General features: G+C 46.1%; 1 protein-coding gene across 5 annotated transcripts in view; it reads right to left on the minus strand.

The window, feature by feature from the left end:
• Fli1 (Fli-1 proto-oncogene, ETS transcription factor) overlaps positions 1-22,000 on the minus strand; it is a 132,497-nt gene extending 110,497 nt beyond the window's left edge. The window contains exons 1-2 of one of the 5 annotated variants that reach the window (XM_045145385.1): positions 21,799-22,000; positions 20,488-20,568 (exon numbers count right to left, since the gene is read on the minus strand). In XM_045145385.1, coding sequence (XP_045001320.1) covers positions 20,488-20,526 — 39 coding nt within the window. In that variant the 5' untranslated portion in view covers positions 20,527-20,568; positions 21,799-22,000. Of the gene's footprint in view, positions 1-6,414; positions 6,436-13,410; positions 13,745-14,838; positions 14,988-15,515; positions 15,669-20,487; positions 20,569-21,798 lie in introns of those variants that run through there. The other 4 variants (XM_045145387.1, XM_045145386.1, XM_004665478.2 and 1 more) reach the window with 4 other exon arrangements.
• Between the last annotated feature and the right edge of the window lie 1,950 nt (positions 22,001-23,950).

Below are 23,950 nucleotides of genomic sequence, written 5' to 3' on the forward strand. Positions count from 1 at the left end.
GTGAACTAAAGCCAGGACCTGCTGCATGTTCAGAGCTGATCTACAGAACTTTCTATGGGCAAATCAAGAAAGGCAGGGAAAGATGTCCAGGGTAATTAATTACCACACTGCAGATGCAAGAAGCCTATAGTGATCCACCAATCTCCACTAGCAGTAGCACAGACATTCAGAGCAACAAATCTACACTGTAGGTATGTCTTCAAAGCACCTTGGGAAAACTGCATGTCCATTTCTTGAAGTGTCAGCTGGTTGTTCTCCTCCCCCCTTATTTTTCTTAGTTTTTTTTTGAGGTAGAGTCTCACTCCAGCCCAGGCTGACCTGGAATTCACTACGAAGTCCCAGGGTGGCCTCGAACTCATGGCGATCCTCCTACCTCTGCCTCTCAAGTGCTGGAATTAAAGGTGTGCGCCACCATGCTCAGCTTCTTCTTTTAATAGAAAACATAGTTGCCCCTCTAGTTCCTAACCTTTGAGGGACATCTTATATTGTATCAGAGACCTGCTTTGAGTGAGGTTACTTGTACCCTTTGACCCATTGTGCCTTATTATGGTGAAACCCAAGATCAGGTCTGTCTAATTCTCCACAGATAATGGTGTCAGGGTTGAAGGGAGTTTCATAACACAATTCAGACACCCTTTTTTTCTAGTATTCCCAATAGTCACAGACCTGGATCCAGGGCTAGTGGCAGAATACAGTGCCAGTACATATCTGTGTAGTTATTCTACTCTTTCCCCAAAGCATCATCAAAGCCAGACACCCGGGGTTGAGCACACCAGATGCCCATGCCCATTGGCACACATGTTTCTCGTGCCAGGGAATTTCTGAATTGTTTTCCTCTTTGAGAATAGCCTGGGAACCTATTTCCTCTAGAACTGGGAATTCTGAGGACTGGGCTAGGAGAATGCAGTAGAAATTAATCATGATGAATTATCCTCTTAGAGATGCTCTTTGCAACTGGGATAGAATTCAGTTTTATTTTTTCCTGTTCCAACTAGTGGCCATTAGAAAACAGAAAACCTACTTTAGTAACACAATTGCTTAGCTGCCCAAGTGGCACCTATGTAACATGTCAAACCTCTTCAACTCTTCAAGTGAATTGTGACAATTGTCAGGAAAAAGGAGCAAGAACCAAAGTACTTGTGGGTTCTATAAGCATGGGTATCTTTGCATTGGGAAACATCCCCATTGTGGACTATGACCTTTGGGAATATGAATGAATCCTGAAGTTCTGCTGGAAGGGCTCTTACCCAATTCTCATCTTTTCAGGTGTCACATTTTGAAGCCTAGCTACCATTTCTGCCCATTAGCCATTTACTTCTTAATAGTTCTAGAAGGTAGGTCTATGGCCAGTGACAGAAAATAGTGACAGGAAAAGAAAGATTTCATTCCATGCATATCCATGCAGTCATTCTATCTTCCTCTGACATCACCAAACCTGGTTACCTGAGGCTGAGCATTAAGTTAAGGAGATGTGATAGCTGCTTTGGGAGACATGAAAGACATACAAGCAGCTGTGTTAATAGTGTGCCCTTGTTTTCCAGGTCAGACCTAAAGGCCTTTCAGTGGCAATGTGTAGAATAGGGAGACCAAGTTGGAAGGAGTGACCAGGAATGCTACAGGCAAAAGAAGAAACAACCTCATCCTAATTTCCAGAATTTCTTCACTAGTTTTGGTGACCTTTTGGGTACATTTTGAAACTTCTATATCCATAGCTCTGCGTTCTAGCACTAGAATGCCAAACACAGATAGGTTGAAGAGGATTTTTTTGTTTTGCTTGTGATCTTGATTCTGATTCTGAGTTATGGTAAAACAGATTAACAGATTAAAAACAGATAGAGCACCTAGATAGAAAGGTGTTCTATGGTGTTTGTGACAGCACTCATGTGTATAGGACCAGGTGTCAATGTGAACAGGTTAATTTTCTCTTTTTGAATGAAATAAAACTACGATTGGGATGAGTTCAAGTAACTCAGTGATCTCTGATAGTCACACATGGGGTTTATCACATGCTGACAGAATGCTGTGGAAAAAATGTGAAGGCAGGCACTTAGTTTTCTACAGGGAGAATGAAAAGTTTAAAATAATAGGCTCTTTAGTGCTAAATTATGTTTGCTCCCGAGGATCCTTGGAGCTACGGTTTTCTTTGTTCTGCCTAAGGAAAAAGGAAATACATCAGGAAGCTGGGCCAGTCCACAGGAAGTCTCACTTGGGCTGATAAAAGGAACTGATGTGAGGTGGCTTTGGATGCAGTTATAAGTCACTCTGCCTTGAAATAACAAGAAATGCTGCTCAAGAGAAACAGGAGCCTGAGGTCAGCCTTGCTCTATGGTTTCCCTGTAACCTGCAGAACACTCCCTTCTTTGTGCTTCTCATAACCTCCCAAGACTGGTATTTTTTTATAGTTTGTGTGTAGTTTTGTGACCATATGAGTGAAAAAAATGAAAAGGAGAGCAAGAGTTAGAGTGAGAAAAGCAAAAAGGAGGGAAGTAGAAAAGAATGCATTATCAAAGAATCTGCCTTCCTCTGTTGATTTATAGAACTTATTTTTAATCACCTCTGTGGCTCTCTGTGGTGAAATGGAGCTGTCAGTTTCAGCTTCTTGCTGGTCTGCCAGTACACCTGCTAACAAAGCCAGGCAGGCTTTTTCCTGGACACACGGGGCTTAGACCTCCTCAGTAAGGGTGGTAAGACTACTAAGCAATTTAATGAATCTGACCAGTACAGACTGAGCCCTTAGGGCCATGGTTACTACAAGCAACATAGTCCACGTTGTTCTTAAAAGATGGGTAGAGGCCAATTGGTAGAGGATTGTTAAGTTCAAGATTTTCCTGCCAAAGCTACACAGTGAGTTCAAGGCCACCCTGGATAGCTTAACAAGATTCTAGCTCAAACAATAAGTTCTAAGTGCTGGGACCATAACTCAGTGGTACAGTTTTTGACTAGCATGGTCAATGCCCTAGATCAATTCTTAGTACTGCCCAAAGGATGAGGAGAGGTTGGTAGGTTTGGGACCTAAAATGTGTATGTCATCTGGGTGATTTTTCACTGTGGCCAGGCCCCATGAGCTTTGGACGTTAACAGGATTGGGTTCAGATGACTGCTTTTTCACTTTCTGCTTGAATGAATAACCTCTTAAAAATTACACAACTGCTCCACAATGGGAACTGTACATATACCACAGATCTGGTCCAAGGCTCAAATGTGAGTATGTCTTAGAGGCCAGGTAGTAGATACCAAAGTCAGTTAATAACTTGCTCCTTTCTTTTGACACTGTGGTTGCTCTCCCTGACTCTTATTTCCCTTTAGATAGAAGGTGAGTGATGCTCTTACTCTAAGGTGAGGGCTAAGGGAACATAGGCCTTAGCTTGGGCTACTGGACCCCATGCACATGGCAGGTGATACAATTTCACACTGAATTGGGGCCTTCTGGGTCTGACTATGTTTGTCCATAGCACAGCACCACTTCCTGTTATAAGAAGCAGAAAAAAAGCCTTTCAGAAAATCCATTAAGAGGCTCAACCTTCTTCTTAGACATCAAATAAGTCCTCAAAATACTGTTTTCTTAAGAGTTTAGTATAAATGAATCAAAACCAGACAAATTTAATTTCCCTTCAATTAAACAGGACTTTTTAAAAAGTCCGGGAGAGGGCTGGGGAAATGGCTTAGCCGTTAAGGCGTTTACCTGAGAAACCTAAGGACCTGGGTTCAACTCCCTAGGACCCACGTAAGCCCGATGCACAAGGGGAGCATGTAACTGGAGGTTGTTTGCAGTGGCTAGAGGCCCTGGTGGGCCCATTCTCTCTTTCTCTCTACCTCTTCCTCTGTATGTCTCTCAAATAAATAAATAAATAAAATATTTATTTTTAAAGTCCTGGAGAAAGCACTTAGAGCTGAATGCAATTTGTGGTTTAAACAAGACCAAATTTTGGAAAGGAGTCTAAGACCCTAGCGTTGTCAGGGCCTGTGTTTACTTTGCATCATTGTGCAGGAATGGACACAGCTGCAGTGCCACTTGCTAATTAGGACAATCGATCCCAGAAACTCACTAAGCACCTCCTAAGAGCCTTGGCCAAGAGCTGGCCTAGTGACCTCATAGCACAACAGTTAGCTCTGAGACTGTAAAAAAGCCAAACCACACAAGACAGAATGTTGGGGAGTTCAGTCATCAACACCCCAGAATAAGACACAAGAATGCAAAACTGCCCAGAATGAACATGGAATATGGGAGAAAAATTTGCTATAATACCTTCACTTTATATGGGAACATTTAACAGGAGAAGTACATGAGCAGTGAAGAAGTTGCCCCAAGTCCTACAGATTGAGGTAGAGCTCAAGCTAGAAATGAAGTGTGCAAATTCTCAGTTGGGCTACTGTACAAAAGGGGATCCAAAGTCACTAGGACTCATAATTTAGATTAAAAATAATTTCTACAAGTCTGCTTCTAATAAAACTTTCACCTTTTTACACAATTTTGAATAAATAAAATTATAATATAACAATGAATAGAGAAAAAAACATTCTATAAATTTATCCTATGAAAGGGAAAATTCTACTTTTCCATGTCCAGAGGCAACTGCTTTTAACTCCTTTATTTAGAAATTGCCTATACAAAATAATCATACATGTGTTTAATTTTTTTGTATATTTTGGAATTCTCTTTTTTCATGTTATAAAACATTTTTGAGGGCTTTCTAAATCAGCGTATATGAGAATTATTTCATTGCACTTAATATTGGCATGGTATTCTCTTATATGACTCTTCCTCAATTATTTATATAACCTTCTATTGATTGAGAATTTAGAAATTTTCCAATTTTGCCATAACAAAAATACTATCCTAAACATCTTGTAAATGTACCTTTTGTTTCTGAATGGATATATCTGTGCACTTATAATTAAAATTATTATAAGATTTAAAATAAATATCTAACTGTTCAAACTGATGTGCTCTGGAAAGGTGGAATTCAGTTATATTCCTATCAGGAGGGCAATGCTGTGAGGTTCTCCTTGCCCTTTCAACAGGGCATATTATTAAGTTGTTGCTATCTTTGCAGCCCTCCTTGGTCACAAATGTAGGAATTTTGTAGATTCTTTTCATACATTTACTGTTTATTTTTATTTTTTCCTAGCATGGCCTATTCATAGCATTTTTGTCTATTTTCTATCAAGTAGTCTTTTTTTTTCTTACTAATCTGTGAGTGGTCGCTGTATAAGATACATTTACCTCTTCATTTTTCTTGTTTGCTGTGCTGGGGAACAAACAAAGGTCTTTGAGCATGCTAGGCATGGGCTCTACCACTGAGCTATATCCTCAGCGCTATCTTTCCACTTTACTTATATTTTTCTCCATATTAGCTGATAAATAAAATAAAATGAGTTGTGAAAAGGAGAAAAGAAATCTCTTTGGCTTAAACTCTGGCTTTCCAAAACTGTCCACATAAAGGACTTAAATTACCACCTAATATGAAGGAACAATCAAAGCTCAACAATTCTGTCACCTTTTGGCAAATGTGCCTAAGCAGAGAAACTTCTACTCTCTAGAAGTCTGAAAGAGAGAATAGTCATCTTTTTCTCATTCATCGATGTGGACACTTTATGGAACACCATGCCTGGTAGTGCTATTCAACTTGGATGAATGAATAAATAGCTGAGTATGAATGATGTGGTAAATGACAAAAACAAAATGATTCTGCAGACACATAAATTTCAATTTAAATGGATGCTGTTTATAGACTAGAATAGCATTCACATAAAGACCATTTACAAGCTGAATAACTTTCTAGTATTAATCCATTTGTTCTTATGTTTTTGGTGCATAAATACTATTGCAAAGTTGATCAACTCAGACTAAGCTCCATGAACACTCACATACTCAGAATGAACAAAACTGATATTTTACAAACACTAAACATGTGAAACCCACACATGTCTAGAAATTGAGGGTTAAAATTCCCTGGCACCTGCAATTCAGGCCTCTTGAGTGTGTGCACTGAGATGTGACATAAGGTCTTTCATGATCTTGGACAGAAAGCTCTGGGTATGCTTTTGGGAAAGCATTTCAATGTTCAAGTCTGCATCCTCTTGAGATGGTTTTAAAATTTTTGTACTCTGAGATTTTCATTATAAGTGAAAGAGCAAATACATTGCTCTCTAAAGATGAGAAATATCTTAAAGACTGATAATCTGAGCAATTTCAAAGCTGTTGTAAACTTGACTGGAATTATCTGAAAATGCATTATTCCTTAGTCTCCAACCTTATGGGCATGAGGGAGGGAAGCCTTTGGTTTGTTCAAAGGAATGTCAGCATTACTAACTGAGGTGATGGGCCCAAGCACCTCATGAGAGAATTTCACACCTCTCTGAATTTCCATAGAAGATTGATCTTAGTTTCAGGGAAACAACCTTCCTTCTTACCCTTCTCTGTTACTGTTTGCTGACTCATTCTCAAAAGAAGCTAAAGTTTTCACCCAGGCTAGAACTCCCAATTCAAAAGACAGCTCACTTCAAGGGTCCCCAGAACACTGGAAAAGAAACAAAAAGGATAATCAGCTTTTTAAAATGTGCTTGCTTGCAGTGCTGGGAATCAAATACAGGACCTGGGACATCACGGTAGGTAAGTGTTCTATCACTGAGCCAAATCCCTGGCCTTTGGATTTTGAATCAAGGTCTTTCTATACTCTTAGGTTGGGCTTGAAATCACTGTGTATCCCAGTCTGTCCATGAACATGGGATCCACCTTTCTCCACCCTAGTACTTAGAATGCAGGCATGTGCTCCATTCTCCATAGATGATCACATTTTTGTGAGACCCAGAGAAATGGAACTTCTCTTCCATCTCTCAGTGCATTAAGATAGCTTCTTTCAGCCCTTTCTGTCTTCTTGGTTCTTCTATCACTGGTTGTCTGGTTCTGATGGCTACTGGCTTCTGGCATCGCTTCTAGTAAGTTGATGGAGTTACTCCCACCTCAATTGACTAAGAAGGATGATAGTAGGAAGCAAGCAGTTCCTGCAAGATTTATACAGCTATGCAGAACATCATTCTATTAACTTTTTTTTTCTCCCTTTTCTGTGTATTTTGTAAGAACAAAAATCCTTGTTCTACTTAACATCCTCTATAATCTACTTCCATTGAATCTTTCCAGTCTCACCCTCTCCATCATAGGCACTCCCCACCACAAGCCCTTGGCTGCATCTATTTATGCAAGTCCTGTCCATACCTCAAGGCCAACTTCCATACTCATGTATGCTAAGAGGCAACGTGGCTGGTGTGTATAGAAGAGGCAGGAATTCTTTCATCACAATGAATGGTCTTGAAACCCAGCTTTGCCACCTTATAAGCTTGGGCAAATTGTCTCACCTCCTTGAACTTTCATTTCTTCCCTATAAAATGGAGATATGATGGTATGACCTTCCATAGGGCTGTTCAAGGGTAAGAGACAAGACAGCATGTGAAAGTGCTTTGCAAACAGTAAGTTAAAGGTGATTATTATCATAAGGTCTTTCTATGTTCAAAACAGATTACTCTTTCTTTTCTCAGAGCTATCATAACACCCCTTCTCTGTGGGGCATACATGGCTAGCTTATTCTCTGATTGGGGGCCCAGAAAGCCCTATTACCACCAATGTTCTGTCTTCACAGAACCTGGTTCTGGCTTTGAGTAACAATGAGTACTTGCATTAATACAGTTGGTCAGTTTATGATGCCCACAAGGCTGGGATTGGCAGTGCCCATGAGGCCATCTCACTTTACACAGTAAAGGGTTATTCCTTAGATTGTTTTATTCTACCATATTTCAAAGATATTGGTCCTAGCATGACTGTGGGGGTAGAAAGTGACACCATCAATTACGTCTGGAAAAGTTGCTCAAAGTGTATGGGTACTAATGATGAGTCTATCAAGTCACTACACGGGTTATGCTATGTGAAAAGTGACATCACTTAGTAATACCATCATACTGATGCAATGAAACATGAATGGCATTAACACTATAGACATGAAAACAACAAAAAAATGAGATAGTGTGTAGTCTTTTCCAGAGGAAAAAAATCTGCATATCTTTGAAATTACAAATAAATAAATAAAGCTATCAGAGCAGGCCTATAATGCCAGCACTCTAGAGGTGAAGGCAGGTGGGTTACAAGTTCCAGGCCATTCATGGGCACATGATAGGTTCAAAGCCAGCATAGGATACATGGGACTATAAAAAAATTAATAAATATATACAAAAAGCAAAAGATGACTTAAAAAGATTGTTTTACTTGAAATCTTCCCAAAAAACATGCTATTAAAAGAAACTCTGAGCCGGGCATGATGGCACATGCCTTTAATCCCAGCACTCAGGACGCAGAGGTAAGAGGATCACTGTGAGTTCAAGGCCACCCTGAGACTACATAGTGAATTCCATCCAGGTCAGCCTGGGCTAGAGTAAGACCCTATCTCAAAAAAATTAAAAAAAAAAACAAAAACAAAACTCTGATATTATGCAGTTTCTTTTCTAAAATGAAAGAAAATAATAGGCTTTTCATTCTAAGTCAAGATAGTTGGCCCATTACATGAAAGCTCATATATCAGGGTTTAGATTGAATGAGACTTCTGTTTGGGGATATTTTATGTAGTTTGAGGTAGGAGAGGAATTTTTACCTAGTAGTTCACCTATGTAAGCATTTTCCTAAGGTAGTTTCCTTTCCTTCTTTCCTTCCTTCCCCTCCTCTCCCCCCTCCTCCTCCTCTTTTTCCTCCTTCTCTCTCCCCACCTCCCCCTGCCCTCTCTCTCTCTCTCTTTCTTCTGGGAAGCATATTGACTAATGGTAACATTTATGGAAAAAAGAGGCTTGGTTTAAAGCTATCCCTTGTTGAAAACAATGCCTGCTTAGCTTTTTAACCCCAAACAGAAGGAGACATTGAAAATCTAAATCTTATTTAATGGGATTGTTGTTAAAGTCCTCTTTGATTCATATTATCAGCAATGGATCTATAAGATGAGTCTTGTGACATCTGTAAGTGTTTTATTTACAAGTCCAAACATGCAATTATTATGAGTTAAAAAAGAATTCAGTATAGTAAACTTTATGCATCAAAGATTAAGATGGTTATTTGTTATTTAAGTAAAATATTATATTTTGAATGGTTTTCTGGCAATGGACACTAATTACCTACATTAAAAGAGGATTTATTTTGGAAAACAGTTGTGTAAAAATCCTATCTAAAATCTTGGAATTTGTGTTTTGTAAGTATAAAAATAATTCAAGATAACAATAGTGTATTTTTCACAAAATGACAGAAATTTCTTTAATTCAAGGTACCATATTCTCCATGATTTCTATTTTAAAGCAAGACACACACACACACACACACACACACACACACAGCCTTCAGGATTCTATAATTTACAATACTCTTACAAAAGAAAATGATGTCTTTATGGTATAATAAAAATAACATGGCCTCCTCCATTAGGACCCCTGAAGTCTTTCTCTGTAAGAAGTTAACTGTGTGACCTTGGACATTTCGTTTAATCCCAGGACTTCAGTTTTCCCAGTATAACATGACAATATCAGGCTATATACTTTCTAAGTCTCTAAAGTTGCTAACTTATAGTAGTAATAGAAACAGACGTGGAAAAAAAAAAAACTCACACACAAAACAGCATTCACCATTGGGAAGTTCTCTTCAGAGGGCAATCTGTATAGTCACCGAGGACAGATAAGGTGGCCGTCTAGCCGGCCTGGAGTTCTTGTGACTCTTGGTAATACAGAGAAGGGGCTGTGGGGACTGGCATCCCCTGAAGGATGAAAGTCTGCTAGAATGCATTTCTCTCTTGACTGGTTCTCCCCCAGACCTCTGCAAAGGTCCCTGTCATGGCAGTAGTGTTTTCAACTACTTGAAGGTTTAGCATAGAACTTGCCTCTGGTTTCCCAAGCCCAGCTATAACTCCAACCTTTCTTTTCTCTTTCTCTCTTCTCTCATTTACTTGTATGGTACTATACTTTTCCAAGGCACAACATGAAAACAGATGACCTCTGATCTGTTCAATTTTGACCAGTGTTCTCCCTAACCTGCCTGGTATAGCTCATCTTTTTCTGCACCTAAACATGCTCTAAGGTTTCTCAAAAGATGCACTGATACTGAAAATAATCTCTATTTACACTCTGCACTACACACCACCTTCCCTAGAGAGTTTTAATGGATATTTAATCTTCTATACATAACCAAGAGTCTTTGAACACAAGAAACCCATCACAAATATTTATTGACTTAATGAGATATGTGTGATGGTGAATCTAGGCTTGCATCCTAACATACTGACCAAAAAAGATATCCACCATCTCTGACCCAAGGGAAAAGTTCAACTACTGTGTATTCAGCTTATGAATCAGATTAAATTTCATGCTTAGTGTGACTTACAGCAAAGATGTGCATTGACTCTCCTCTATAGATGAGGAAACGGATCTAAGGTGGTGCGAGCCTTGCTCTGAGGCACATGGCAAAGAAATATAAAACTGAGAATGAACTAGATTTTATTACTCCAAGTTCTCTGTGCCTTCTCTTACTCCCTAGTTTCAAGGGTCATGTTTACATCTTCTTTAAATCTCCATCTTTGAGGGTACACTTTGCACCGAAGCTTTCACAAATAAAATGAATTGGATTCAACTGAAGCCTACCTAGAACTAAGATGCAGAGTTTGAAACCAGGTCATATCTTCAAGCAGCAAGCAGTGTCACGTGTTCTTCTACACTGATACTATCACTGTGGGGAGCAGGGGTGGGGCGCAGTGTTATTTAATATAGCAGGTTAACTTGTGTGTAGCAAAAGAAGAGCAGCAATATTGCTCCTCCCCACATCACGCCTCCAGGAGACAGTCTTGGAAAAGAGAAAAGAACCAACTAAAGGGCAATGTGACTAGGAATTTATAATCTCAAATAGTTTCATGAATTATGTACAAAATAAGGGATTCTTGTAAAGAAATCCAGACGTCTCTGGCATACTAGACCAAACACATTCTGATCATTGAGACCCATAAGCATTTTCAAATATAGACACATTTTCTGATGGAGGAAGAAATAAGCAAGAAGATAAAATCACAATCCAGAATCACTCAAAGCTGATTTTTCTAGGCCTTCAAACTGGGAATGCACATTGCTGGTCTGTGAACACAAATTAGATCTGGTCTATAGTGTCTTCAGACATCTCCCAGTATGGGACAGGATATAATGAATATGCAGGTATGTGTTCTAGTATGTGAACATAATCCAGGCATAGAAAGCTGGAAACACTACTGTAGAGGTAACGCAGTCCCACTTTTTTATTTGTCTAAAGATTATGAAGCTCAAATAGGTTTAACAGATTGTAACATTCATACAGCAAGACCAGAAGTTAGTTGACCTCTCTTCCAATTCAGTGTCTACTCCAAACACATGTTGAACCATTGTGGAAGTTGAGTCTGGAAACTCCAAAATCTACAGATCCCATGTGAATGGTAACCTGCTACTTCTACATAGGTAAAAATATCAAAGTAAACACTAAAGATTCAATGCTTCAGATTTTGGGTGAGCTGAAGATATCTTGAAAAGCCACTACCCTGTGAGTGACTGTGGAGCCAGGTCACCCAGGTGCAAGACAAGATGCTCACTGGAATGCTTTAAAGGGACTCATGGGCTTTCACCACCCATCCTAAAAGATCCCTTACTCTCATCATTAGCATGAAACGCCGGGTCCCTGATCTAAGGCTGCTCTCACTGCTTGACGTGCCCATCCCGGTGTACTCATCAGGGAGGTTAGCACATCCTGGGTACACAGACCGCAGCTTCCTCCCAGCTCAGGGCCTGTGCTTAGAGGTCTGAGCACTGCACACATTACTTCACTTCTTAGTTGGGTGTCCACATCAAACCCCTGAAGCCATCTTACCACCCTTCTGAGTCAGAAAGGGGTCTTGGGACAAGGAGAATTTTTACAGATTAGGGGAGAAGTTTCCAGAAGGGGGCATCTGGTTACTGAACCTATGGATGTCGACACTTGAATGAACAACCAACAGGAAGCAGAGAAACAGGCGTGAAAAGGCCCAGTGACCCCCACTCCCAGGTCTCTACAGTCGTCTTCTCTCGCCCACTCATGTCAAGTTTGAGGAACCCGTGACTCTTAAAGACTCCTTTTAACCCACTGCAATCAGTTATCTCATCTCTGCATTATCAAGTTCCTTCAGTTGGTGCTTTTTTCCTAAGTCAGCATATTTCATGCTTTCAGGGGGGATGACCCCACCCAGATGATAAAAATCTCTTGAATTCTTTAAATCCAGCATCATAGCCTCCTCTCACTCAACCTTGTGCAGGGAGTAGATTTCTTCGGGTTATGGGGAACGTTTGCTTTGCCAGTCCCCACCTCACCAGCCTGATAGTTTTTCCAGACCAAATCCTGCTTGGTGTAAGGCAGTCTCCAATCTAATGTCTGGTCCCATTCATTCTTCTAGGTCCTCTAAGGCCAATCACGTTGGGGGTGCCCCTCTCCTCTTCTCTTGTCTCCACTTCCCCCTCTCAGAGGTCCCAGATAGTCAGCCCTTCCAAAGCATGCCGCCGGAACCTGACTGGCCCCTGGACTGCACTGCAACCTAACCTTCAGTGGGGCAGTGTGGCCTGGGGTGGGATTGGCAAGACCAGCCCCAGCCATAGCTCAGAACACACCACAGCATGGGAATGGCTCGGAAGTTCCCGGGACCCTCGCGGAGAGACAGCTCCTGGGGCCCATTGCTATGCCTGGCCCAGGCCAGAGCGCGCAGGAGCTAGGGTGCTGCGGGAGGGCGGCCCGGACTGGGGTCGGGAAAGGAGATGCCCAGCGGTGGAAGCAGCCACTCAGGCCCGTTAGCTCCGGAGCCATCGCCTCTGGCATGTAAACAGGGGCTTCCATCTGGAAAGGGCAGACACACTCCCTGGCACCGCTACCCACCCGCAGCTAATCCCCTCACTCGTCCCGGGCCCCACGGGGCAGGAACCCCAGCCGGCGGCGGATGCTGCCCCTGCCTCAGCAGCTTTCGGCCTCAGGCGCCAGCGGAGGGCGGGCGGCCGCCAGACCAGTGCCCTGCGCCCGGGCCGGGCGCCCGGGGTGCCGGGTGGGAGGCGCAGACTCCGTGGCCTTCTGCCCTTGACTCTGCTCGGCGCCCGCAGTCCCCAGGTTTCCCTGGCCCCGGCGCACTGGCGAGAGGGCCCCCGGGAAAGAGCCCTCGGCGGGGAGGCTGCCTGGCCTCCCCGGAAAGGAGGACTCGCCACCCGAGAGACAGCCGGAGGAGGCTGCGCGAAGCCGGGGCGCGGAAGGAAGGGAGATCGGGCGGCCACGTCTTCCGGGACCCCGCCGCCCGCGCCCTGCCCGCCCTCACGCCCGCACGGCCCGGCCCCACCGCCCGCGTCCACTGCCCAGCAGCTTACCTTAATAGTCCCGTCCATTTGGCCAAGTCTGCGGGCGAGCCCCCCAATATTCCACACATTGACCCGGTTACAGCCTGACTTCGCAACCCCTTCAGATGAGCCCGGCGCGGCCTCCCGGGAGCCCTGGGCCCTCCCCGAGTGCCCCCTGCGAGCGCCCTGCCCGCGCTCCCCGATGCACGTTTGTTGTTGTAGCGGATCGAAAAAGAGACAGTTAACCGGATGAAACTTTTTTCAGCTAATTTTGGGAAGTGACTTCACTTTGCGATCGGGGAGGAAGTCCTATCTCTCTCTCTCTCTCTCTCTCTCTCTCTCTCTCTCTCTCTCTCTCTCTCTCTCTCGTCTCGCGCGCTCCTCACTCTTCTCTCTCCTAGGCTCTCTTGTCTTCCCTCCCCCACACCCCCTCTTCCTCTCCTAGTCCTGCTTTTCGCATCACACGCTATATAAATATAAGCGGAGGTGCCCAGATGCATTCATGAGCTGCGCTCACAGGATACTTGCTCCTGGGAGATAAGAGCTTGTTGGGAACAATGACGGGGTCCACGCCCAGCGTCCTCACCCTGATTCCCGCAGTCTGCAACGCTCCCCCTATCACCTTCCCCCCAAATCCAAAGCCAAAAGCCTTTGGCCTCTTTCCTTTTTCCCGGGGCCGCTGGCCGAAGGTGGCCCTCCTGACTCATTCACTTTCCGTTTCTTCCCACAGATATGTTCATTAATGCTTTTTCCAGCCGGAGTCAAACTTTGAGGGGATGGGAGGATCGCAGGAGGGGTTGCTAGGACTGGGGATAACCTGGCGCTGACTGCCGAGGACGCAGACCACTGCAAAGCTACTATTAAAAATGCATCCGAAAAAACAAATGCATCCGAGAATCATTTTCCCACTCGGGCCCTTGCTGCGGAGATGGGCTGAGCTGCCCACAGGCTCCACGCGGATTTTGGCTTAGACAGACCTGTGCCGTCTGGAGCGGGACCTCTGGCGCATTGTTAGGCGAGGGGCGCCCTCGCGTTGGCGCCCCTTAGTTTCTCGTTCTGGGCACCCTGGAAACGCTGCGACCCGTGGCACCTTAGGCTACCTCTTCCAATCTTCTAGGGTTAAAAACTCTTGGCGCTTATCCGAACCTGACGGCCCTAGCCTTAGCTCCAAAGCGAATGGTCATTCCAATTCCACCCTGGCCCCCAAGGATATGACACTGCGACACAATGTTCAGTGGGTTCCCGGGTCGCAGCACAGAGCTTCACTTTTACCGAGTGAGACCCTAGGGTCTGCGCTCCCGACTGTCAGTAGCGCTCACCCAGCAAGCATCCAGACCCGCTTCGCCCGCCGGGCGCTGGCCCCCTGCTGGGCCGTGGATCTTAGTTGGGGAAGTCTCTGGGGTCCCCGCGCGGCGCTCTCGGCTTGCCTCCCACCCCCGCAACTCCAAAACAGGTTACCTTGTTCACGCTCTCCAAACACGCTTGGGACTTTCTCACTTTTATTTAAGAGTCCTCCCGTGGAAGAAGGGGAAAAAGTTGGAGCAGATCCGAATAAATTGGAAAGGACAAAAATTCAAAAAGGTGTCCACAGCGACGAAAAAGACGACTTATTAATTCTTTATTCAGGAGCAATTGAGCTCAAGAGCTCGCTCGCCTCCCTCCCAACCCCTCCCTCCCTCTCTGTAAATTAGTCTCATCAATTCAGTTCCAATTTTGGGTTCGAATACAGACACGGGTCTGAACATGACCAGACCTGGAGTGGCGGTGCAGCTTGCCAGCAACAGAGACTCTGTGGGCTTGTGGGGGTTGGGATGGGGGCCGGGCCGACTCCCCCCCTCCTGTCTGCTTCTCAATCCAGGGGTCTGCTCCGGGGCTCCCCTGGGACCGCCACATCTGGTTACCGCTAGCGGGGTCAGTCCCCCCCCCTCCCTTGCCTGAGGCCACCAGTTCTGGAGTTCAATTAAAAGAAATCAGGTTTAACCCTTTCCTGTCCGCAGCCGGGCTGCACCCTTTCGCTCTTCCCTTCAGCATTTCCACATGCTTTCCAGAGAGGAAAGAGGTTAAAGGGAAAGGAAGAATGAATTACATCCTTTCAAACCCCAAATTGTTTCCTTTTCAACCCAGACTCTACCGACCTTCAAACGACAACAGGACGTTCAGGAGGGTGCACCCCAGCAACACTGCTTCTCTTTCAGCCAGAAAAGACTCAACTTGGCCATGAAGAGACCCCCTTTCCAGAGCTGCGCTGTCACAGAGACTGTTACTAGCCACCCCACACATGGCGCCCTCCACCCTCCAACTTCTGTTGGCCTGTCAAATGACATTCCTCTTCAGTGCAGTGACCAGTAGTCACTAGAACAGCCCAAGTACACACCCCATCTCCACCGAGTCCAACTCTGGCTCCCACTGGAAGGGTTCTACATGAAACCAGATCAAAATGAAAGCTTTTCTTCAAGCCTGAACCGGGGAACTGAATAGCACTTTCTGTTTCTGCCTGCAAAACCAAGACTATGGCAATTTCTTAATTTTGGAGATGGGGGGGTGGCTGGCATAGGCACCACCCTGTGCACACACACATAAGACATCATTGCCCTGCTGTGACTCATGGATTGGCACCAGTGCCACAGTCTTTTGCTATTTATGACCAGCGCCTCCATCAGGAGCTACTGTCCATTCACGGGGGAGGGGGTCTCCACTCAGACCAAGACTCCCCAATTCTGAGCAGATCTCCCAGGGAATGACCTGTGGGTGCGCTGATGCCTCTGGCCGGCCGTTTTGCCCACTTACATAACTTTGGGTTTGGTGTTCTACTCTATTGCTGCTGGTTCTTTTTTAAATCCCGAAGGGGGGGGGGCAGCCCTAACCAAACACAACAGTAAACAAGTCTGCCCTGTTTAATGTGGTTACCACCAGACATCTGGAAAGATGGTTTGATCCTGGCAGCTCACATTGTTTTCACGAGCAGCCAAAGAGAATATTTTGAATGTTTGCATTGAGACAAATTGATAGAGAGCCTGCGGTGAGGCCTGCTACAAATGAAAACTGTCTTGTGTTGGGAGGGGGTCTCCCTCCCTAGTTCTCCTCCCCTCTCTCTGTCTCCTCACTGGCTTCTCTCTCCTGCTCTCTTCCCCTTCCTTCTTCCCCCCTCTCCTCTCTCTACCAGCCTAGCTTAGGAATGGCAGCCCCTACCCACACATTGGCTCCCTCTCTTTCTTGGCTCGTCAGGGACCAGCTTCACCATTTCCCAGACTGGGCAGGGCTGGGGACCAGGGTTTGGTATGGGTACTGTCAGCGCCCATTCTGCCAGCCAAATGGCTTTTAAGTTAAGGGAAGTTCACAGCCAAAGAAACCAGGCCAAACAAACAAACAAATAAACAAATCTACCAAATGGGAAAAAAAAATGTACTCCAACAACCAAACCGCTTTCTGAGGTATATAGGAATGCACACGTGGGCGAACATTAAGATTGGTATCTGATGCATTTTCATTGAAATGTTGATGAGCCGACTTGCTCAGCACCATCTGCCCTTGACAACATTCACAAAGATGAGGAAGTCTTCTTTCCCCCAGGAGGGTTATGGCGGGCAAAACACGTCTAGGCTAGGCTCAGTGTCAGACCCTTTGACCCGGTCAAAACTTTCCAGAGGCGGGCTTCCTGGGGCTTCTCTGGTTCCAGCCTGAATCTGGATGGGAGGACCCGCCAAAGGGGCTTAATCCCAGATTGGGTGCCTCTGGACCAGGGAAAGCTCAGTCGGTCACTTGACACTTCTAAAGATGCCAGGCCTGGCAAAGCCTCTTTCCCCTGCCTCCTCTCTCTCCTCCCTCACAGGCTGGTCCAGCTGTACTGGTACCGAGCTGGCCCTTTGGGGGTGGGGCAGGAGAGAGAGGAGGGGGAGGAGTGGATGGGCAAGCGCCAGAACTCCAGACTGCACAACTGCAGCTTCAAGTGTCTGGCCTCTCGCTCGAGGCCATAATTAATTTGAGATTTATTTTTATTGGAGAACTCGAGTCTCGTCTGACCTTAGCCAAACAAGGCAGCCCGAGCCGCCCCTGGATGCGCTTGAATGCCGGGGAATATGCTGCAGGAAGGCTCTGCAGGCGCGCCTGCTTTGAATTTGTTTCTCAGACTTCATCCACTCACAGATTGAAGGAAGATTTAAAGCCTCTGCTGGCCTTGCCCGCTCCCCACGATCGTTTTTTTGCCTTAGCGCCAAGCGGGTTCCAAACGCTACGTGGGAGGCCGCGGTGGCTGCAGAGGAGAGGGGGTGAGGGGAGAGACTGCCCAGGAGGGTCTGTGAGCGCTGCGTCCCAGCGATCCGAGGCCAGGACCCCCAGACCACGCGGCGTCGACAAAGAAACCCCGAGGGAGTCCGAGGTTGACCAGGGAGCTCAGGCTAACAAGAGGTGGAGACCAGCCAGGTGTCGCGACCCTCACCCAGTGGCGGCGCCGAGATTGGAGGTCGGGAGGGGATTCAGCCTTGGTATTCTCAGCCAACCCCTCCTCTCCCTCTCCGTAGTCTCAAACAATCTTCAAGTAAGGACCATCAGTGCCTGCAGTGTGCTGGGCACTTATGGGCTGTGATTGGGGTCTGGACCTAGCATCCTTCCTTGATCTGGAGGTGGGGTGCGGAGTGGCTTCTTCCCCAGCAAGCAGCAAGGGACATATCTGAAATCTGCATGGTAAATGGGAGAGCAGAATCAAGGAGAATGGTAAAGGAAAAAGAAGGACTCTACATGGATTTAGAAATAACTTTCTGGGATGTGCTCCCAGCCCAGGAAGAAACTTCTATAGGCATTGCTCTTGGGAAGGGTTTTTCCAGTGGGTCTCCTGGTCCTTCCACCATCCACTTCCATAACCTGAATGCTGTACTTTATCGTTCTGGCTCCCTTGGTTTAAGTCACTTTGCACCTAATAGCTCTGTGGCCTTGAGCAAGTTTCTCAACTTCTCTGAGCTTCAGTGTCCCTATCTGTGTAAGAGTTTTAGAATAGTACTCATTTCAAAGAGCTGTTGGTGAGTGTTGGTGGTCATCACGAGCTGTCCCTATTATCTGCATCTTGACTTTCCCTCTCACATGCTCTATCACATTAATCTCCCAGTACTTCAGCTTTTCAATTACAAAAAAAAGAAAAAAAGAAAGAAAAGAAAGACTACCTTATAGGATCCTTATTAACAATGTAGCAGAAATACAGCTCCTGGGCTCAGAACAGGGCCTGGCAAGGGCAGGGGCTTTCTGAAAGGTAGCTGTCAATATCACCACAGTTATATACACCAGGTTCTGGAAGAACCACCTTCATTCCTCTCTCCTTTCCCCTGGCTCTTAGCCCTATCCAGGTCTAAAGCTCTCCCCTATGGGAAACTACTTGAGCACTCTGTGTATGCTTAGAACTCAAATTGCATCGAGAGAGACTGGGTGCAGAGAACATTCTAATCCCTTAGGACCAGGCTCAGTTCCAGGCTCCTGGGGCACAAGCACCTGAGTCTATGGTGTGGTGTTTGTCAACAATCCCAACTTGGTGCCTGACTGGGAACTGCAGGGGCTTGGCAGTTTGTACCCCTCTGGCGAATGGCAGGCAAAGGGAGCCTGCTGAACAGACCTAAGATTGTCTCTGCCCCACAGACCTCTTGCCACCATCAATGCACCCCTTTGTGCAACAATACAAACTTTGTGGCTGCTGAAAAATCCATTTTTCCCCTCAAAAAGAGTTCCTGTGTTGAGCAGCTCCTATGGCAGCCCACAGCTCTAAGATAGCCACCTTCCCCACCCAAGGCAGGTTTGCTCCTGTCCTAGTACAGCTTGCTTTCTTCCTGACCTTTAGCCTGGGTCAAGCCTCTGGGCTTCCACTTGCCCTTTGAGGGTCATCACACTGAAATTCTAAGTCCTGGTGTGTGAGTGGGAAAGAGGCTTCAGCCATTCTGGCCCATTTACAATCACTCCAAAGCTGGAGTGTGACCTAGGGATTGGCTCCTGTGTTGCATGGTGGGGATAGAAGAGGCTACATCTCAAGAAAACTGGAGGTCACTGATGGGTACCTTCTTTAGTTTGATCTTACAGTATGGTCCAAAGCACCTCCTGACAGCCAACCATCTATCCCTGGAATGGCTGGTTATCAACACATGGCTTTACTATTCATTCTTTCTCAGACATCATTGTAATCACCCTTCCTGGGCTAAGACTCCAGGACTGGGCCTCCCTTAAGACCAGACTCTGCTTCTGACTGCAGGTTGCCAGAGAGGATGCTCCCACTGTCCAGAAATTTATGAGGGGAGGTGTTGGCCTTATGTGTAGCACTCTTTAGAGAAGCGGGCTTCATTGAACTGTGGGCAGACGGCCCCATGCCCTGCCTTCTCTTTTGGGAAACTGAAGGAAGGGTTCTCAGTTGAGTGCCTCCTTTAGGGGCGGAGTTTCAGGATGCAGATGCAACCTGACCCTAAAACTGACTCTTGTGCCACCCAGGAATGAATCATTTTGCCTTGTATCAGCCCTAGTGAGGTGTCTTTTCTGGGGATCTACCCAGAGCCCCTGATACATTTGGCCCCACCCCACCAGAGAATTTTCACAAAACGTGTAACCCAGATGTCCTAGCCCCAGTTTGTTTACATTCTTAGGAACTGTTGTGGAAAGGGAAAAACAACCCCTTCAACATGCTGTCAAATATAGCTAGCAATCTGCACAATGGAAAGACAGGAGGGGCTGAGAAAGGAGGGCTTGAGGGCTAAGCCGGTGTCCAACCCATTGGAGAAACATACAGTGCCCACACATTTGCACCCAGCCACATATACCATACCTGCACGTACAGGCACACAAGTGTGCACACACACATACATCATATACATTCACTTACATGCACATACTCTTGAGACAGGGCAACCACTCTATGCCAAATGCGCAGAGTGTGCTGTGCCTTGGAAGCTGGGTCAGTCTTCCTTCACAGCCTTTACTAGGGTCACCCACTCTCAGTCTGGGAAGAGTGTATTCCTGATTCTAGGATACTCAGAGGTCTTCCTTCCTTCCATCCAGCCTTTTCCAGGGGAAAGGAGGAACAGAAGCAAGGCCTGGCCAGAGACGGAGGGTCAATACCTGTTGAGAGATGCTATCTTGTCTTACCTTGACATAAGATGATGTGTCAGGGACTGTCTGAAACATCCTGTGTCAGTGAGAAAGGATCCTGAAGGCTCAAGAACCAACCTAGGAGGGAGAAACTCAGTCACTCAAAGTGGAGGAAGGGTGAGGACGAGGTGATGCAAGTGGGGAAGACTGCCTGAGTTGGAGAGTCAGATTTGCACTGTTGGCCATCTTGTGGCTCTGCCCATGAGGTTTCACAATGAGGGCTGGTGACAGAACCAGGTCACACCTTTAGGTATCTTCCCTACAACCCTCTTACCCTCTGGCTAGTTTTATCCCTGTGACTATGAGGAGCACGTCCAGACCAGAGGAGAGAGAAGTGCCAGGACAGGACAGTGGATCACCACCTCCCTCAGTCAGGGCAGAGACCTTCCCTTTGCCTCTGCCACCACCCACAAGCCACCACTACTCCAGGCCAGCTGCATCTTTCCATATTATGGAGGGCTATTTTAACCAGGAAGGTTAATTCAAGGGTCTGAGGTCGGTGAAGGCCCCTTTCCCAGGAACCAACCCCTCCTGCTTCAGTTTGTTTGTTCTTGTTTTCATTTTTGAGTAAGGCTCTCACTCTAGCCAGGCTGAGCTGGAAGTCACAGTGATTCTCCTACATCAGCCTTCCAAACACAGGGATTAAAGGTGTGAGCCATCACACCCTTTCCTCCCCTCGCTCTTGAAAGAAAACAGGTTTGTGGACAGTATTCATTTCCAGTGGCAAAGGAGATGGTTTCTTAGTGGGGAAGATCTGGGCCACTTTAGTTTAGGCTGTCAGGTGCCTCTGTGATCGGTTACTTCCTCTGCTATGGCCAAGTCTGGCGGCTCTCTTTCCCTTTCCTTCCTTCTCTTAAACCGGTTGTCTTTAACGTGGCAGCAAAACCGCTTCTCCAGCAGCCAATGTGTTTCTCATAAAGCACTTTTCTCCCCACTAACAAATTCCAGCTTTTTTGCCTCCTGAAACCAAACACACACACACACACACACACACACACACACACACACACACACACACACCACCCCTCATGCATACATACGAATTTGAGGACAAAGTATGCTTCCCGGGTTCATAAATTTCCTCCGCTGCTCTCAATCCGGGAGCTAGCTATTTCTCTCTCTCTGAAAGCCGGGATGCTATTTGTGAGAAAAGAGAGAATCCAAAGACAGAGAGAGGAAAATGAAGTAGCGCAAGAAGAGGTTCTGTCAGTCCTCGCGTCTTCCACGCACCGTCAGGGCCTGCAGCGGAGCCCCGAGGGGGCGGCGGACCCTGCACAGCCTGCAACGCAGAAGCTAAAGGACACTCACCTAAACCGCCTTCCCAGCCAAGCCCCCGGGGATCGGAACTCAGGCAGCTCCAGGATGCCCCAGCTGTTGCTGTGGTACGGTGTCCCACCTCTTGGGACCTTGGCAGTGAAGAATTAAGCCTGCTTACAGTTTAGCTTTACTTTGCTGCGCGGACAGACTGGCGGCCTCAGCCCCTGCGCATCCTGAGCGCCCGGGAGCCCCTGGAGTGTGTGCGAGGCGACCGCCAGCTCTCCTCTGCCGCCTCCTCCGGCTCTGTGGGTCCCACTCCCTCTTCCTCTTGCTTTTCCCCTCTGGTAATTTGATTTCCGTTTTCTTATCAATACCTCAACTGCTGTCTGATGAATTGTTCTAAGAGGACAGTCACCCATGTGCCCTCATCTGCTTTTCCACAGACTTCCCTATATAACCAAGAAACCTCAAGGAATACTGAAAACCACAAAGCTGTGTGAAGACAAGAGGAGACAGGACATCTGAATTTAAGCTGAGCACTTATTCTGGGAAAGTTTCAAATTATTGCTATGCAAATAATCACGCTCTGGACTTGATATTAGAAAAGCCCTCATTACTTCACTTTGCAAGTTCTTGATTTTTCACTTACAGGTTACTCTTCCCCCCTTTTGGATATTCTCAGGAATACACATTCTGGTCAGTTTTTTTTAAAGCCAGGTGAAGTACAGCTGTCATAGAGGTGCCTCTATTAAAGTTAGTTTTAATTTTAAAACTGAAGCATTCCAAAAGACTCTTGCTAAGAAGTAGCTTTGGGGTCCTCATATTTGTGTTAAGTAAACAAATATCAAGAATGGATTTAAAATGTTGCTCATTTCTTCACTTACCCTTGGTGACTGATCTTGAGCAGGGCTCAGATTTCAAGGCCATGGGCACACGCTGCCTTTGACTAACCCTTTGCCCCTGCTCCCTTCAACAGCCTGGTACTGCTGCCCAGTTACCTGTGTGTTCTCTGTTGGGCAGCCAGCTGTCACACCCTAGCACTCTCCTCTCCATGGGGACTTGTCCATCAGGCCTGTTGGATCACTGTGAGGGACCAGACTAGAGGGTCCTGGAAGGATTTTAATTTGGGAGGTGGGCAGGGGTGACAGGAGGGCAGAGGTGGGAGTGTGACACCTGGGGAAAACAATGCCATAACTTCACATCCTGCCACTCTGTGCTTAATCACCCTCTGTTTTAGAGTACCCAGAATCCTGACTGCATTGGCTATAGTCCCTTTTACAAAATTGCTTGAGTATCTGCTCCTCCCTCAACCCCCCCCCCATCCCTTCTTCCTTCCCTAACTGGCTCTGGAAATTTCTGACCAAAAGGCAATTGCCAGGACTCAGTTTCAAGGGGTTGGGGCCGGCACACTTATCACCCAGATCTGCCCACGTGGGGGGTACATTCGGCAGGGTTATTCATTATTTCCTTCTCAACAATGTCCCGATTTTCCCTCTCCTGCCCCTCCCCCAGAGTTCCACATATTGAAACATTTTGCGACTTAATAAGAGCAGCCCAGAGAGCTTGGAGGTGAAAGGCCAGCTTGGGGACCATGACTGGGGCTGGCTGAGGCTGCTGTGGGGGCTCCTTGCTGGCGACCAGGCTGCCCCTCCCTGCACATTCCTGACCATGGCTTAGGAAAACAAGGCCCTGCTGAGGAGAAGAGGAGGTGAGAGAGCAAAGGACAGAGCCAGTGCCCCTGGTATTCTACTCTTGGGATTCTTGGGGAGATGCTGTCCCTTCTAAAGGGATAAATATGCTATTTCAAATGGTATCATATGTATCATATAAAGTTACTGTTTCCACTTATGTCACACTTTCATTTTGCCTGTGTGTGTTTATGTGTGTTGTACATGTTTATGTGTGCCCTTGTGTGCGTGTGTTTGTGTGTGTGGAGGCCAGAAGTCTGCATCAGGTTGTTTTCACTTTATCTTTTGTGACAGTATCTTTCATTGAACATAGAGTTCACTGATTGGGCTAGACTAGGTAGCCTGCAAGCCCCAGAAATCCTATTTCTGTCTCAAGCCTTCCATTGTCCCCATTCCCAGGGATTACATACAAGCATTCAACAGAACCCACCTATAAATTTGAACTCAGGTCCTCATGTCATGGTAGCAAGCACTTAGCCCTAGCTCTATGTGTCACGTTTAGAAGACAGGCTGTC

Source organism: Jaculus jaculus, chromosome 3 (assembly GCF_020740685.1).
Source record: "Jaculus jaculus isolate mJacJac1 chromosome 3, mJacJac1.mat.Y.cur, whole genome shotgun sequence".
NCBI classification, from domain to species: Eukaryota; Metazoa; Chordata; class Mammalia; order Rodentia; family Dipodidae; genus Jaculus; species Jaculus jaculus.